General features: G+C 37.8%; 1 protein-coding gene across 4 annotated transcripts in view; it reads right to left on the reverse strand.

The window, feature by feature from the left end:
• USP54 (ubiquitin specific peptidase 54) overlaps positions 1 to 18,662 on the reverse strand; it is a 63,732-nt gene that overhangs the window by 33,814 nt on the left and 11,256 nt on the right. For all 4 annotated transcript variants that reach the window (XM_047072964.1, XM_047072963.1, XM_047072966.1 and 1 more), the window contains exons 3-9: positions 6,552 to 6,686; positions 4,590 to 4,703; positions 4,372 to 4,454; positions 3,821 to 3,926; positions 3,563 to 3,709; positions 2,094 to 2,243; positions 108 to 276 (exon numbers count right to left, since the gene is read on the reverse strand). In XM_047072964.1, coding sequence (XP_046928920.1) covers positions 108 to 276; positions 2,094 to 2,243; positions 3,563 to 3,709; positions 3,821 to 3,926; positions 4,372 to 4,454; positions 4,590 to 4,703; positions 6,552 to 6,686 — 904 coding nt within the window. The remainder of the gene's footprint in view (positions 1 to 107; positions 277 to 2,093; positions 2,244 to 3,562; positions 3,710 to 3,820; positions 3,927 to 4,371; positions 4,455 to 4,589; positions 4,704 to 6,551; positions 6,687 to 18,662) is intronic.

Below are 18,662 nucleotides of genomic sequence, written 5' to 3' on the forward strand. Positions count from 1 at the left end.
TTTCTATAAGCTAGTTATGTGCTAGGCTCATGATTAAGTATGAGTTCTAACTGTCCAGTGATCACATTGGAAGGGAGAAGGAAGAGGTAAAGAGCTAGGCTGCTCACCTGAATCTTCACTATCGTAGCAGGTCTTGCTGTATGACTGGAACTCAACTTGGGGAGGCAGGTCCTGAGTAGACACTGGGGTACCCTGTGGGTCTGCATAAAGCAGAAGCAAAGGCTGATAATGCCCCTTGATGCATTTGGTCACCACATCCTTCCATTTCGGCCCAATCTGAACCAGAAACAATCAGAAAAACATGAGTTATACTTCATATCCACAATTCAAAACGTATTTTCCTATTCTGTTTTTCTAAAGAAAATAAAAGAAACAAAAAGACAAGAATTGGGTAAAGAGACCACAAAAGAGACCTCGGACCTAAATTTCATGAGTTTTTTGTTAAGTCTGTTTTTGTTAAATCTTTTTAGAAAGCAATGGAACCTTATAAGAGATAGGAATGATGAATAAAATTACTTTCATTCCTGTGAAACAACAATTCAGTTGTGAAATATAAATAAAAGTACTCCAAGGTGAACATGTTATGTGAGGGGACTTCAGCTGCCTTGGTGACCAATTCCTTTTCACATATTAAAGCCCTGGCTTGAAATTTACAATTCTATAAATTATATAATTTTCTCCTGAATATTAAAATCACTTTTATGAATCTAAAGAGCAGGCAGAAACTCTCTCACAGACTGCTTTAGAATGAATGACATTCCATTTCAGAGTTCACACGTGACAGGACATAAATGTCAAACTGCTTAGAATAGACAGATGAACCTCAGTCTTAGCTCTGAACTGGATTCAGCACTGCCAAAGCAGTGGAAAAGAGTGACAGAAGACCATGGAAACAACAATCCAATCAAATCTCTAAACTCACCCTCTCCTAAACTTGAACCAGTCACATTCTGAGATGGTGTGCTCTGAAGAGTTGAACAATTAGCATAGTGCTTATTTCATAATAGATGTTCATTAAATTTTTAACTTAGTTATTATTTTAACTAAAAAAAATATGCTTTTTTAAAAGTTTATTTATTTATTTTAGGAGAGAGAGAGCACAAATGGGGGAGGGCCAGAGAGAGAAGGAGAAAGAGAATCCCAAGCAGACTCCATGCTCAGCACAGAGCCTGACATGAATCTTGATCCCACAAACCATAAGATCATGACCTGGGCCAAAATCAAGAGTTGGATGCTTAACTGACCGAGCCACCCAGGCACCCCAACAAACATGCTTTTTATATACAAATCTTATTTAATTTCTTATAAGGCATGTATTATTTTTCAAATAAAAAGGCTAAAGCTCAAGGAATTCATATAAATCAGCCAAAATTACAACAGCAAAAAGAGATAGAGAATCAGGAAATTTGACAGAGTTTACCATTTGTGAAAGACAGGGCTAAAGGTCCACAGATTGGTGTAAATTATAGTTAGGAGTCTCCTAGCCACCAGCCTTTATCAAGAAGCTTCCTAACTCATGCAGATCCTTTAACGACTTTAGTCACAGATTCTGTGATTTAGATAGTACCAAGTTTCCAGCTTTAAATATCCTCATAGCCCTATTTTTTTCTACATGATCCCCAAAACATGTTAATCTATGATAAGGTACTTCAGGTAAGTACCAATCAGAGAACAATTTATAGCAGCCCTAACACAAAGTATTCAAGGTATTACCTAAGACAAAGTATTACCATTGATAATTCCAAGTTTGAAATTCTGAAGTTCATGCTAACCTTCTAACCTAATTTGAAGCATTAAACTGTTCTCACTCAAATCAACCACTTAATACAAAAAAAAAAAAAAAAACCTGTCAACTATAAACATAACTGTGCTGACTGCATGGTGAGAGGATTCAGAGAAAATAACAGAAAATATATCGATCTATCTTTGAGGAACTTGTCATCTACTGGAAAAGACTGATACTCTCATAAATTCAATAGATAGGTAAGTAAACAGACATCAAAATTATGAAAATAAACACCAAATACAAGTAATTATCCTTAGTTTTTTGTTGCTGTTATCAAACACTTCAAGAAGGGCTTGAATATTCCTACCTCCTTGACATGAGCATCATCAAAATACATCCATTTGCGGATCTTTGTTTGGAAAAAGAATGTAGAATAATGTTTGCCATAGTAACAGATCATTCCTACTAAGTACAGTTCAGACTGCTTGGCCCGATCATCCGTCACTCTGAAAAACAGCTGTGGGGAAAGAAGAGAATGAAAAAAACAGTCAAATACTCAGCCCTCTCACATCAATCTCTTAGCACACTCCATCATTTCTTATTAACGTACTGACTTGTTTCTCCATGCTTCATTCTAAGATTTTTCCTAGTCCATATTAATCATCAGAAATGAACCTAAAAAGACAAAATGTAGGGAAAAGCAAGACGGATAGTGGCCAGTAAACCGGTAAGGTGGTGATGTTTCTTCATAACTTACAATATTTTATTGCTGGTGCCTATCGTAAGAGGATTCAAGAAAGTAGAAAAACACAAAATAAAACAAAAACAAACACTGACGTTTCAAAAGTTACTTACCAGCTGGCACCACAAATATAAATTTCCTGCTGAGACCCTAACTAAGGGGTAAAGAGTCCCTTAGGAAGAGCAATACCACCATGCTGATTACCAGCATTTCACTGCTGTATGTTCTAGCAGATATACAAAAAATTTTTGAAGAAAAGAATGCTGCCTTGAGAAACATATTTGAATGAGAAAATCATCATAGAAATAAAACAAAACTAGAACAGTACAGAATATGTAGACTACAGGAATTTAGAAAAAAGAGATTTAATTGTGTATAACCTACTCATGTCAGAGATTCCTTGGGAAGGAGACCTAAAATAAGATTCCAGACAGTGCATTCATTCTCAGTTGTAACTTAGTGATATTAAAGAATGACAAGGAATCTCCTTAGTCACAGGACTATAAGAGAAAGAAACCAGTGAAAGGAAACCACAGAGTTTCTGGCTCTTCTCTTGAACTGAAGGAAAACCCTGCCTATACTAGGGCGCGGAGCTGATAAGGTAAAAGATCCCAGGTCTGAAGTCGTTTTCCCTATTTTCTTGAATAGATGCACAGAAAACTGCTAACCTACTGAATTCTTTTCCAAGTTACTCCATTACCTTTGCAACAGACATTGGTTCCTCACTGTGAATTTTGTATTCTAAAACTCAGGTCACCAACCTTTACCCCTTCACCTCCCATAGGAGCTCTAGTCAAGACTGCTCACTTCTCTGACCTTATTACCACCTGTGGTAGACTACACCTCCCAACTCTACTTTGTATAAACAAGCAATGAGTAGAGTACACAATAACTCTATAAATTGCTTGATTTTTATCAGTAGCTAAGCTCTGTCCATCCTGTCTTTCAAGACCAATTTTATCGCATTTTTCCTAAAAAGTCTACACCACCTACACCTGTAAATATATACTTATACTAGGATATAAGTATTCACTGCCCTTAAGCAATACTAAGACACAAGAACTAAGTCAGAGATAAAGGTAATTAATACTCACATCACCCAGCTTCAGGCAGGTACCCAGGCTGTGAATGACATCCTCTGCCAAGTCTGAGTGGTCCGAGTCCCATACCAGCCCAATTGTAATAATCTGTGGAGCATTCATCAACACACGGCGAATCCGAATCCTTTCTCCACAGTTACTCTGAAATACATATATAAGGCTGGTTTGAGATGTTTCCCACTGGCTCTGCCTCAATTCCCTAATCCGAGGGCTCCCCTCTCCACTCTGAACCCCACCTCTGACTTAACTCACCGGACAGTTCCGCAGATCCCCCATGGTGCTGGCATTTTGCAGCAGCTCACCAAACATGCTTGGTGAGGGTTTTTCACGTCTTTCCAGCATACAAATAGCCTGATTGCTTCAAGGTGGGGGAATGGAAGGGTATGATGGTAGGAATTACACAGAGTTATAACTAAATCAAATAGATTACTCATGCAAACTCCTAACTCACATGTTTGATTTTCTTCCTCTGCCCACTATACCAAAGCCCCTTGTCCTGACCAGTCTCAGTGTCCCAAACACAATGAGCACCTTTGCCCGTCCCCAGATCCAAAGCTCATAGAATCCCCATTTCTCCTCCCACCTTGCTGACCAGAACTGAACCTAAGAAAGGGGGGTGGGGTGGGAGGACTGGGAAGGAAGGAAGGAAGAAGAACAAAAATTATTTTAAAATTATTGTTCTGAGTTCCTACAATATAACACTGTCTTAACAATAAGGATATAAGCTATTTGGATGCTGTCAGTTGAAACTTATCACTTGAAGGAATACCTAAGGGTACAAATAGAGAACCTTTAAGACTCACCAAAGGGAAGTGGTGGAGATGTAATGTACCATCTGGATGAAAGGCAGCGGATCAGAAGTGGCACCACAGCTGGTACATACACACTGGGACCAGGGTAAAAAAGCAAAACCAAGTAACCACAGTCATTAATTGTTTTGACACCCATCTGATAACCCACATCCCTGGATACAGTGTTCTTGAAGAAGAAAAGAAGTGATGAAGATAGAAATAATGTTCACCTGTTCAAACAACGTCATTGCAAATTTCTGGTGGGAGATGCAGTGTTGGGCAGTACATATATCTTCTTTGGTTTCATCAGCAATGTGGAAGTGAATTCTCATCAAGAGATTTTCCTAATAAGGAAAGAATAAAAGCAGCATATCAATGATATTTAATAGAAAAATGCACAAATTGGTAGGCAGTTCACTCAGAGAAACAGTAATACTCTTGGAAGGTAGGAATACCTCTGATTTTTTTTAAAAAACTGTTTAATTTGAGGGGCGCCTGGGTGGCGCAGTCGGTTAAGCATCCGACTTCAGCCAGGTCACGATCTCGCGGTCCGTGAGTTCGAGCCCCGCGTCAGGCTCTGGGCTGATGGCTTGGAGCCTGGAGCCTGTTTCCGATTCTGTGTCTCCCTCTCTCTCTGCCCCTCCCCCGCTCATGCTCTGTCTCTCTCTGTCCCAAAAATAAATAAACGTTGAAAAAAAAAATTTTTTTTTAAAAAATAAAAAAAAAAATAAAAAACTGTTTAATTTGAAATAATTATAAACTCATAGGAAGTTTCAAAAAAATTGTTTAAGAGGTCCATGTACCCTTCACCCAGTTTCCTCCAATGGTAACATCTTGCATAACTATAGTACACTATCTAAACCAAGAAATGGACATCAACACAGTCTACAGAGTTTATTTAGATTTCACCAGTTTTACATATACTTATTTGTGTGTGTAACTCTATGCAATTTTATCAGATGTATAGTCATATAACAACCACCACAATCAAGAAAGAAAATTGTTCCATCACAAGGTTCCCTTATATTATTCCTTCATAGCCTTTTCCACCCAATTCCAACCCGAACACCTAGCAACCACTAATCTGTTTTCCTATCTCTATAATTTTATTATTTTAAGAATGTTATATAAATGGGAGCATATGGTTTATAACCTTTTGATACTGTGTTTTTTCTCTCAGCATAGTTCCCTTTAGATCCATTGAAGTTGATGTGTAAATCAGTAATTCCTTTTTATTACTGAATAGTATTCCATGGTATGGAAGTACCAAATCTTGTTTCACTATTTACCATCAAAGGCATTTGGGTTGTTTCCAGTTTGGGGCTATTATCAATAAAGATTCTATGAACATTCATGTACAGGTTTTTTATAAACATAAGTTTTAGTTTCTCTGGGATACATGTCCAAGAACACAACCACTGAACCTTATGATAATTTGCAAGTACAGTTTTTTTAAAAACTGCCAAACTGTTTTCCAGGGTGGCTATATCATTTTACATTTTCACCAGCAATATATAAGTAATCCAGTTTGTCAGGAGTACCTCTGACTTTGGGGACATTTTTCCCTGTAACAGAATATATATCACTCTCGAACTTTTTTTAACAACAGGCAGAAAGAGTCTAAAGACAGAGAGTCTTTTGAAGGTTGACTGAGAGAACCCAGAGTTCAGAAGAGTCTTCTACTAAAAGTCACTGCGAGCAATCTAGCTATCTAAATAGCACATCATGCCTGTGCTAGGGACTCAGTTATTCTGTTTAATTATCTTTAGTAATGTAGGAGTTCATAAAGTGTGATGGTCTCCAGACCAGCAGCATCTGTCTTAGCATCACCTGGAAACTTGTTAAGCTAGATATTCTTGGGCCCTAATCTAGACCTACTGAATCAGAAATTCAATGGAGTGTGACACAGCAATTTGTATTTTAATGAGTCCTGTCTCCTTTGAAGGTGAGACCAATGTTTTCTGCCATGGCAAGCACAAAACTACTGTTAAGCCCAAAGGAGAAAGAATAAACCTATTCTACAATTCCTACTGTATTAGCAGAGTCACCCTAGAGCTTTGAGAAACTAGGGAAATTCCTAGCTCTAATTGAGAGACCAGGGACAGAGTAAATACTAGTAAAGTACCTAGTCCCTGATGGAGACCATCAACAGTCTCACCCCATATCAGAGAGGGCCAGAAGCCAACACTTACAAAGCACTCTGCAGCATCATCCATAATTCCCAGCTGGAAACGCTGTTCATCCTGGAAGGTCTTTGCCAGAGCACTGCGGAGAGTGTCAGATGGAAGCACTTTTTCACTACTACACTGAAACTGGTTAAAGATTCCCTGTAGGAAAGAGGTTAGACAAGGGAAAAAACACAATGATGTTATTAAGCTTCTATACATCCCAATCTGTCAAGCTAGCATCTCCATGCTTATAACATTGGAACCAAACGTATTTTCCATGAGTTGATCTGCTTGCAGCTAGTACTAAAAAAGTAAAAAATCAAGTGTCAGAATAAAGGGTATAATCTGTGCTAGTAAGGATCCTTGCTCTTCCATCTGTCATAGACCACTGTCATGAGTTAATGTAATTGGGTACCTCATTTCCTCTGACACAGATAGAGGTAGATGATTCACAGTAAATAAAGGCAAATTATATATAAATGGTTTGGTAAATTATTCTCTGGGGGCTCATCCTATTAAACTTAGCCCCTTCTTTTAATTTAAAATTACTCAAGGGGTGCCTGGGTGGCTCAGTCGGTTAATCATCCGACTGGCTCAGGTCATGATCTCATGATTTGTGAGTTCAAGCCTCACATTGGGTTCTGTGCTGACAGCTCAGAGCCTGGAGCTTGCTTCAGATTCTGTGTCTCCCTCTCCTCTGTCTCTGCCCCTCCCCCGCTAGCACTCTATCTCTCTCTCAAAAATAAACATTAAAAAATTTTTTTAATTACTCAAATAAAAATAAAAAAATAAAATTACTGAAAGTACAAAGAATAATATAACAAATATCTACTTGTCTAATACCCAGAAATAAACATTCCATTATGTTTAATCCCAATCTACATATAAAGCTAATGTCCTGGGCACCTGGGTGGCTCAGTCGTTAAGCATTTGACTTAGTCTCAGGTCATGATCTCACGATTCATGAGTTTGAGTCCCACATCAGGTAAGCTTGAGCCCTGCTTTGGGTGAGCCCCGCTTCTCTCTCTCTCTCTCTCTCTCTCTCCTTCTGCCCTCCTGTGATTCTCTCTCTCTCTCTCTCTGCCCCTCCCTTACTTGTGTCCCCCGCCCCAAGCTCTCTCTCTTTCAAAAAAAAAAAAAAAAAGATAAAGTCCCTTTTAAGACCACCCACTCTCTACCAGCCACTCACTATCATGAGTTTGTTGCACAATTTTCTGTTTTTAATACTTCTGTATACATATGTGTAAGTATATGTGTAAGTGTGTTTATATGTGTGTGTATGTGTCTATATATGTGTGTGTATATACGTATTCTTATATAATACATAGTGCACTTTTATGTGCATTTTTTGTTTGTATACAAAGTATCACACTGACTTACTTTTTTAAATTCAGCATTATTTTTGAGATCTATCCATAATTTACACACACACACACACACACACACACACACACACACGGTTCATCCCTTTTTGCTGCTGTATTGTGTTTTACCAGGTCTATACAACATATATTTATCCATTTCTTTATTGAAATTTTGGCAGTCTCAAATTTTTGCTATTATAAAGAGGCTATGTCAACTTATACTTCCAGTAACAGATGAATATAAATAAATTTCCCCTTATCCTTGTCAGCAATTAATAAATACAGTTGGACTAGTTAATTTTAGTCTTTCAAACTACATCTAGTTTTTCTGGGTCTTTTGCAAATATGATTTGTGGCAAATATCTTCTTCCCAGTCTTCTAGTGTCTTTTATGTGGAGCAGTTTTTAAATTTTAATGTGATCAAATTACCCATCTTCAGCATCTTTACCTGATCTGAACCAATGATGAATGTGATGTTCAGGGAATAGAAACAGAGAGTGGCAACAAGTGGCAGCTGGTTTGATGAGTACTTCTCGAGTGGCATTGGACCTTCCCAACATAAATTAGAATATGCTCCTTTGACATCACATGGCCCAGATCCTCACTAAACCACCCAGATAAGCAACAAATTCAATGATGAGTTACATATCAACATACCAAAGAATGTCACTCACTTGAAATTCTTACCAGTAATTTCTTTATAAAAAAAAAAAAAAAAAGCCATGGTTATTTTTCAGACTTACTAATGAGACCAGAAATGAGACCATTTTATAAACCTACCTATGTGATCTAAGAATAGGAGGCCCCACCAATTTAGAATGGTCAAATCTTGTTCCTCATCTTACTTGAACTATCAGCAGCTCAGTCATTCACTCTCTCCAAATTTTTATTCAATTACCCTTTCAATATAGTATTTCCTGATCACTCTTTTTAAAATTGCAAGCTCCACCCCCACTTCCCCAAACCTCCTACCCTTACCTGTTTTATTTTTCTCTGTAGCACTTATTATCATCTATAACACCACGTATTTTACTTATTTATTGTCTGACTACACTCTCTAAGTCTGAATACAAAAAATTTTTGCCCTTTAATTCTCTACTCTACTACTCACTCTCAACATCTAGAAGGGTACTGGCATATAGAGGGCAACGAATAACTAGTTTTGAATGGATGGATGAATGGATGAATGAATGATGTAATACGGGTAGATCTTACTAAGGAAAAATATTATCAAGTCCCCTCTTTTTAAAAATTTTTTTTTCAGCGTTTATTTATTTTTGGGACAGAGAGAGACAGAGCATGAACGGGGGAGGGGCAGAGAGAGAGGGAGACACAGAATCGGAAACAGGCTCCAGGCTCTGAGCCATCAGCCCAGAGCCCGACGCGGGGCTCGAACTCACGGACCGCGAGATCGTGACCTGGCTGAAGTCGGACGCTTAACCGACTGCGCCACCCAGGTGCCCCAAGTCCCCTCTTTTTTAAAGCAGATAAAGAACCACCTAGAAAAGTTGAAAAATTTTCCTAAGGAAATATAATTTTCCTAAGGTAGTATAACTGGTTAAAACAAAATGGGATTGAACTTCATTCTGCTAATTAAAAGTTGGAACTGTTTTTCCCTCATTCTACTTTCTTTTTTTTTATTTTTAATGTTTATTTATTTTTGAGAGAGGGAGAGAGACAGAGCCTGAACAGGGGAGGGGCAGAGAGAGAGGGAGACACAGAATCTGAAGCAGGCTTCAGGCTCCAAGCTGTCAGCACACGACCCAATGCAGGGCTAGAACTCACAAAACCACAAGATCATGACCTGAGCCAAAGTCGAATGTTCAACCGACTGAGCCATCCAGGTGGCCCTCCTCATTCTACTTTCTTACTAGCATTGTTCCTCCTCTTACACATTGAGCATCTATCCCAACAGCAGCTCAAGAACAATTTGCTACGTAACCTGCTATTATTTCCCTACAAATGATTCCATATGATATGGAGATGACAGTATTAGTAATACATATTTAGTATTATTTAATAAGCTAGGAGCTGGGGGAAAATCTATTATAATTGCTTCAAATTACTTTGGATTAACCTAGACACTTTTCACAAATCTATTTTAAAATCAAGTAAAGGCAAGACAGGACCTTCCATAATTTGTTACTAGAAATAGAAGAATGTCTATTAGTGACCATTAAACTACACCAAAAGGAAAGGTCTAGGTCCACAGTTAAACATTCTCAGAGGACAACTGATATATCTATACCAAGTGATTTTGAAACAGAGGAAGAGGGAAACAAAGGAAAAGGTAGGAAAAGAAGCAGTGGCCACTATCATATCCCAACCTGCTGCTCTTCTCAATTGTTAATGCTAAGATATTACTGAGATATTAGTGCTGACAAAGGCTCTATCTCTAGAGCAAGAGATGGATGAGGTTTGGTCCTTTGTCCAGAGTCCAAAACTGCTTCCAAAACAAACCAGTGGGAAATGACTTCTGGGATAGTTCTGTACAAATGTGATATTTGCAAACTACAGCCCCTTTAGTCTTTCTCAACTGAGTTCCCTCAAGAATTAAGCCCTAATACTCTAAGGCATCAACAATTACTAATGAACTAACTTCTCTCCTATGTATAACAGTAGTTATGTTATCATCCAGAGAGAATTAAAAGAACAGTCACTCAAGGCACTTACTGTGTTCTGTGGTTCAGATGACCCTGCTTGAGAAAGGACAGGGCTCCACTGAGAGATGGCATAGAGTAATAATTAAGAGCATGGACTATGGAAACAAACTATCTGGATCCCAAACCCCAGTCCAAAATTTACCATTTCTATGACCTTAGAAAAGTTACTTAACTTCTCTAGTCTTCAGTTTCCTTTTTTTTTTTTTTTAAGATTTTATTTTTAAGTAATCTCTATGCCTAACATGGGGCTCAAACTCATGACCCATAGATCAAGAGTCACATACTCTACTGACAGCCAGCCATGCACCCCCAGCTTCTTTCTTTTCTTTTCTTTTCTTTTCTTTTCTTTTCTTTTCTTTTCTTTTCTTTTCTTCTTTTCTTTTCTTTTCTTTTCTTTTCTTTCTTTCTTTCTTTCAATTTATTTTGACAGATAGAGAGTGAGGGGGGAGGGGCAAAGAGAGAGGGAGAGAGAGAATCCCAAGCAGGCTCCACGCTGTCAGTGCAGAGCGATATGTGGGGCTCAATCCCATGAACCATGAGATCATGACCTAAGCCAAGATCAAGAGCTGGACACTTAACTGACTGAGCCACCCAGGTACCTCTAAAAGAGGATTAGCAGGTGGGGCCGCCTGGGTGGCTCGGTTAACCGTCCTACTTTGGCTCAGGTCGTGATCTCGAGGTTCATGAGTTTGAGCCCCGTGTCGGGCTCTGTGTGACAGCTCAGAGCCTGGAGCCTACTTAAGATTCTGTGTCACCCTCTCTCTACCCTCCTCTGCTTGTGCTCGTTCTCTCTCTCTCTCTCTCTCAAAGAATAAACAAACAAAACAAAACAAAATTTTAAAAGAGGATTAGTGGGTGGGGGTGCCTGGGTGGCTCAGTTGGTTAAGCGTCTGACTCTTGTTTTTGGCTCAGGTCATGATCATGGTTTCATTAGTTCCAGTCACGTGTCAGGCTGTGCACTGACAGTGCAGAGCCTGCTTGGAATTCTCTCTCTCTCTTCCTCTCTTTCTACCCCCTTCCATGCTCACGCTATCTCTCTCTCAAAATAAATAGACTCTGAACATTTTAAATAATAAATAAATAAATAAATAAATAAATAAATAAATAAATAACGATCAGTAATAGTAGTTATCTCCTAGGGTTATTTACAGATTAAATAAATTATCTTTTTCTCTATCTACCTGTCTATCTATATCTTAGACTAATGCCTGGCTATATAAGTGCTTATCTAAGTATTAGCTGTCATCATCATTATCATTATCATCAACATCATTATCATTATTATTATGTTTTAGGTTACTAAGGAGCCTGTCTGCTACTGACCGTGCGTCAGAAATGCCATCTACCTTGAACTACCTCCCTAGTCTCTGAAATCTGGGTAAGAAGGACAAACCACTTCTCTTTCTGTTGCTCTTACTCAAGAGAGGCAGATTTCCCATGATTAGATAAGAAGGGTTTCAACACAGAAAGGAAAAGACATAGTCAGAGCTCTGCTTATATCCACATTCGATATGCAACAACAGATCTGACTCTTGTGTTCAGTGGCATCAACATCTCCAAACTATATTCTTTTCTCATCTCTTAATTACAGGCAACTTTCTCCATACACACTGAGTATCTGAATGTACTCAGAATGCCTGCATCTTCTTTATTTTATTGTAATTATTGTTATCAGTCTTGCTCTGCTATTGTTAGGAAAAAGCAAGTGTATCAGGAATAAAGCAGCCTGAGCGCTCCCAGCATGCATCTGTGGAGCTGTAGCTCTGGAAGAAGCTGTAGTACAAAGCCCCTCTGTTAGGGCAGCACACTAACCCCTGTGTGTCCCTCTCACATGAGCACAGGGCTGGAACGGGCCTCCTCCTGCTCCCTTTTTCACCCTCCTGCCACCTTTCCCATAGGGAGATCCTGTTCACACCAAAGAAAGCCAAGAACATTTAGTTCAGAAGTAAGAACAGGTGGTAGGACCAATAAGGAACAAAAACTGGTATTCTTCCAATTGCTGAGTTCTGCGGCAGGGAGTGAGAAAGGGCAGGAAGAACCAAAACCCAGGAATCATTTTTCCCTATGGGGTCCTGATGGTTTCATTTCAATTAACAGAGAAAACCCACCTTTGAGGTTTCTCTCTGCTCTTCTTCACAAAGTGAAACCAAAGAGGTCTTCCTTTTCATTCTCAGGAAAAGGCAAATTACTTTTTGTCTGTTAACTATTTTTTTGGATGCAGTGCAAAAGCAACAAGACTTTAATGACTAAAAGCAGGTGCTTCCCCACCCATTTCTCTTGGATCATGTAGCAAACAATTCTACCCACAGGAGCTCATAATTATCTGGATTAGTAAAAACCATGTAAATAAGATAAAAGTGCCATAGAGACAGAAACTCTTTGTGCTTTGGCATCTACAAATGCAGCTGTTGCTTCAGTTTTTTCCCCCCTAAAACACAGACTTTTGTCTTTAGGCAGGAACAGCTGTTTATTTCTCTCAGGATTTCTTAGCCTAGCCTTAGCCTTCTAAAAAAAAGTCATGAGTAGAGAAGATGGGAGTCAAGAAGAAGGGCTACAGCTAAATGTGATGCGTTCTGGGCCCTAGGTCTTTGGAAAGTTAGCAGTCCAACTCATTCCTGGAGGGTGTCCAAGAAAATGTATTGTGCAAAGACACAATACATTTTATGCACTGCTACTAACTCAGTTCTTAGGGTTTCTCTTCTTGACCCGGGCTTTCCAAACCTCTCATCATTTTGGCTCTCATAATCACTCCTTTTCTCCACACCTCCTAGAAATCATAGACTTAAATAAATTGTAAGCCTCAATGTGACCAATCAAGCCTGTTTGTAAAAACAACCCTCTGAAAAAAAGATAAAGGAGCTACTACTCCTTGAGTACTACTAGAAAAGAGAATTTTCACTAGTTTTATGTGTTCAAAAGAATCTCAAACATTCTCTTTAAAGAGGGGAAAAAACATGTAAATGTTTACCATTTTGGCATCCAAACCAGTAACATTGGATTTTTAATGTTTTATTGTAGAAAATCTCAAACATACAAGGGTAGACAAAATAGCACAACAAACTCCTATGCACCTATTATCTATCTTTAACAACTGTGGCCAATCTCATTTCATATATACAACCCACCCACTCATCCCATTCCCAGATCATTATCAATCAAATACTAGACATTATTCATCTATAAATATTTTGGATATGCCTCTAAAACATACGAAATCTTTGTTTAAAATTTAATCATACTATAATTACCACACTAAAAAAAGGTAATAATAATTCCTTAATATCATCAAATATCCAGTCAGTTTAATAGAAATTCTTGCTCCAACATTGGGGAAGACAGAGAACAGCTGGCTAGTTTCTCCCTTGGGATTCTTTAACCTTATGTCTAAAAATACCTACCTTCTGGATTTCCGGATTATAAAATTATCTGCATATCCTGTATCAGTCCCTTTAAGTAAATCCAATTGTCGATACCATATCTCCCCATGAGTTTTGGGTTTTTTTACACTCAATTCATAACCCAATACTTTGGACTTGCAGTGGTGAAGTCAAAGATGATCATAAACTACCTATCACACTCATTTTTGCTACCTCTGCAAAAGAGACACACCCACATACACACAAAGACAGACACAGAAAGAAACACCAAGACTTCAAGACACTAGACAGAGAGCCAAAGAGCAGAGACAGGCCAAATTCACCAGAGGATGGTATTGCTTTTAGTAGGAAATCATAAACTAATGTTGAAATTTTACAAAATATAATAGCAATTTGCTAATTTTTGTCAAGATCAAAAATGCAGGACCTTAGAGATTACCAACAGTATTTAAATCAAATTTTGACAATCAATACCATAACCACTTACCCCACAGGGGAAATGAAAAGGGGGACCCTTCTGGACATGCACAAAGATTTTGAGATTGTATAAGTTTCAGGCTCTGCCATAAATTCTGGAAAGGAAAGAATCATGATGATCTACTATGTTTTTCCTTGCAGTCATAACCCTCTATTTGAATATCATGTAAAATTCTAAACTCCAAATTTTAAAAAGGATGAAAGACTCAACTTTATACTTTCCAAGTTATATCAATGGTTAAATTAGTTGAGAATATTTAGGTACAGCCTAATAGGCCTTTAAGACTAAGAAAGATTAACCAAAAGACCACACAAATATACTCATACCCCAGAGATAAGCAAAACAAAGAAGTTCAACTCAAGTAAATGATATTTGCATTAGACAGGGATATACCTTCCTCATGTGAGGTCTGTTGATTACTAGCTAAAATCTCCAGGTAACTTATTAGAAATCTAATTTTCTGGTTTAAATAGTCCAACATAATGGATTTACTCTTCTCTGATATTGGCCATGACCACAGGACAATGAAGAACCTTCTGTTCCAATAATCTACCAAAAAAAGGACTGGACTGATAATGCACAATGAGTAATTTCTTATACCACTTTACTCCCTGTGCTTATGCTTTCCAGTAGAGGAACAGCTACATGGTACACACAAAATATATTGAGGTATTTATTCTCTGAACTCTCAAATTCCCCCCCCAATTAACTGATGGGCTATCAGCAGAACACAGACTTTCCTGCCCCTTTTGAACAGTCTTACTGCTGTACAGATACAAACTTACATTACAGGACACTTTATACACAAAAACCTATTTCCTCCTCACCTACCCCTCACCATCACCACCATTCTCTGGCTTTGATGCCTTGTACTAACATTCTTAAAAGAAAAATCACTAATTGAGGAGATTTGTTGAATTTAATCAATCAATGAAGCATTCTTCTTTGCCTATAACAAAAAACACTCTGTCCTACATCTTGGCACACTGCAAAGCCTCTAGTACAATCCCTGGAAGGAGAACAAAATCATTGTGGCATACTAAGTACAGAGGACGGATTTCCTCCCCTGGACAGAGATAAATAAATAAGCCAACACCAAAGTCATACCCTGGGGGCTGGGGACATAAGGGCAGATTCAATATGAATAATAAATAAGAGTTCTGGGCTATAGGCATGACAACAGTTCAGGTCAGGAAATACCTTTTAGTAACACTAGATGGGAATAAATTTGGAGATTCAGAAGGGACAGAGTAATTAGCCCACAAATCTTTTTGTTAAGTCAGAGTTGAAACGCATTGTGGCTCAAAATAAGAAGAAAGACACACTGACAAATTATTTTTAATGAAAGCGATCATTAATAATTTGCATGCAAAATTTTGAGGCTGAAATTAGGTTAGCAACTTAGTATCAAGTAATGCAGAAAAATAACCCAATATATTTTTACAGGACCAAATGGATTATCCTAAATATTACGTATAAACCTCCAAAAAGCAATTATAAGCTCTAGATACAACATACACTATGGTACCTGGTGAAGGTCACAAGGCACAAGAACATTGACAAACATTCAGACAGCAGAAGAAAAAGTAAAAACATTAAACAAAAGGTGTTCACATAAGACCAACAGTAAAAGCATTTTAAAGATTGGTGCAAGGTAAAGTAAAAAGTGGAGAAAAAAAAAAAACAGGGATACACATCTTCCAGCCAGACTTAGAAGGGCAAATCCTTCATCCAAAACATTAGATTAAGGGAAAGTTGGCTAGCTTTTGATTTATCTAGGAACATGTGTGTGTCTCTTTTTTGTTCTTAACATTGAGTTCTAGAGCTAAACAATTATGTTCCAACATAAAAGAATTCTGACTTTATAGAATGAGCAAGTGCTGATAGAGTACCTCAAATACAGGAATTTTGGAGTTTTGTGTTTTGAAAAATATCTATGAAATTAAAATTTTACATTTGAAACTTAGCATTAAAGAATGCAAACAGGTCACCAAGTACCAGCAAAAAGGAATTCTTACTTGCTTCACCAAACATTCATCTAATTTTTAAACAGGAGACAGAGAAAAAATGGGACTTAAATATACTGAATTACACCCACACTGGGACACCACAAAGTTAACATGTAACTTAATTGTAGGATACCAGATAACTGCTCTGCTTGACAGAATCCCAGGCTTTGACTCTTCAGCAGATCTTCCCATCATCAACTCCTCCCGACCCCCACCACACACATACACCTCACCCTTCCTTAACTAAATTTGGCATAAAGCAGCCTATATTAAGTAGACCTACTAAAAAAAGTGTAAACCCAAAAGTCACGATGAAAATCTCAAGTAGAACAAGAGAGCACAAAAGACAAAAAGAAAAAAGTGAAGAAGAAGGCAAGTACACAAAACTCTGTAACTAAAATCCAAGGACTACTAAAAGAATATATGAACCCAGAAAAGTTAGGTATTTATATTATGGTGCAAGCACTATAAGGAATACCAACGGGGAAGAAAAGCTGAGCCACCTTTCCAAAAACTCATTCAGCCATGCTAAATACTGTTAAGTAAAACAATCATGGTTCTAGATAGAGGTAACATTTTTAAAACTTCATTAAGAAGATATGTTTCTGAAATGGAATTCTGAAAGGACTAGATGTGGTTTTATTTTAAAGGGATGTGTTGTTTATTGTTATGTTATTGTTTTGGGTGCTAAGGGATCCAGGCAAAGTGAATAACATCTGCAATGTAGTCATAGGAAGTACACCATCTGCTGTCATAGCTGAAATGGAGAGTGCCTCAGGAAGGAAAGGAAGGGGAAAAAAAGTATGAAACTGGTTTTTTAAATGCCTATAAGCATACATTTTTAAGTGATTTAAGAAATAATTGGGAGCCACTTCAAGGTTATAAGAAAGGAGTAACTTCAAGATAGCACTCCAGCACATTCTTAGGTTAAAACAAATGAAATAGGATGATACTAGAGATAGAGAGGCAACTTAGGGGTCTGGAAAAAAAATATTCTTTTTACTATATGTGAACAGAAAGACTTATTACTAGAAATATCATTGACCAAAGAGGAGGCATAAAGAGAAATGACAACCTCTGTGATGCAATTTCCAATTTTTCTCTTTACAATTCAATGTGCTTTTCTAAAATGACTGTAGTACTTTCCAATACTTGTAATAAAAATCCTCCTTTAGGGGCACCTGGGTGGCTCAGTCGGTTGAGTGCCAACTTCGCTCAGGTCATGATCTCACAGTTCGTGGGTTGGAGCTCCACGTTGGGCTCTGGGCTGACGACAGCTCAGAACCTGGAGCCTGCTTCTGATTCTGTGTCTCCCTCTCTCTGTCCCTCCCCCATTCATGCTCTGTGTGTGTGTCTCTCTCTCAAAACTAAATACACATTAAAAAAAAAAAAATCATCCTTTAAATAAAAAACAAGTCGGGATGCCTGGGTGGCTCAGTCGGTTCAGCATTGACTTCGGCTCAGGTCATGATCTCATGATTTGTGGGTTCAAGCCCCATGTCAGGTCTGTGCTGAGAGCTCAGAGCCTGGAGCCTGTTTCAGATTCTGTGTCTCATTCTCTCTCCACCCCTCCTCCACTTGTGTTCTCTCTCTGTCTCTCAAAAATAAATAAATGTAAAAAAATTTTTTTTTAATAAAAAACAAGCATGATGTATATATTTAGCCAAAGAATAAAAAGAAATGCCCATGTGTCCAACAACCAATTTAAGAAATGAAAAACTTAATGAGTGCGAAACTCCCCAGTTGATTATAATCTCCTCCCCTCCAGGGATAACCACTGTCCTGAATTTTATGAAAATCATTCCCTCTTTCTCACATATATGTATCCCTGAAAACATGTTGTTTAGTTCTGCCCATTTTTACTTTGTATATAAATGGAATCATAGTTTATATAATCTTCTGTGACTTGCTTCACTGTAATGTTTTTGTGATTAATCCAAGCTGATATATGTAGCTACAGGTTATTCATGTTCACTACTACAGTGTTTTACTTTAGGAATAAACCATAATTTTTAAACCTATTCTATTATATTCTATTATAGTTGGAATGGGTTGTTTCCATTTTTCTATAATCACAAAAATACTACTTTGGACATTCTCAAATATATCTTCTGATATGTATATAAAAGGAAGTTTTCTACAATATGTATCTAGGAGTAGAATTACTGAATGGTAGGGTATATGCTACTTCAATTTTACCTGAAAAATGTAATGACAAAATATTTCCCTAAGTAGTGGTATCAA

This window comes from Lynx rufus, unplaced genomic scaffold (genome assembly GCF_022079265.1).
Source record: "Lynx rufus isolate CCGP_SWC_20201006 ecotype Redwood Valley unplaced genomic scaffold, mLynRuf1.p SCAF_11, whole genome shotgun sequence".
In the NCBI taxonomy this organism is placed as follows: domain Eukaryota; kingdom Metazoa; phylum Chordata; class Mammalia; order Carnivora; family Felidae; genus Lynx; species Lynx rufus.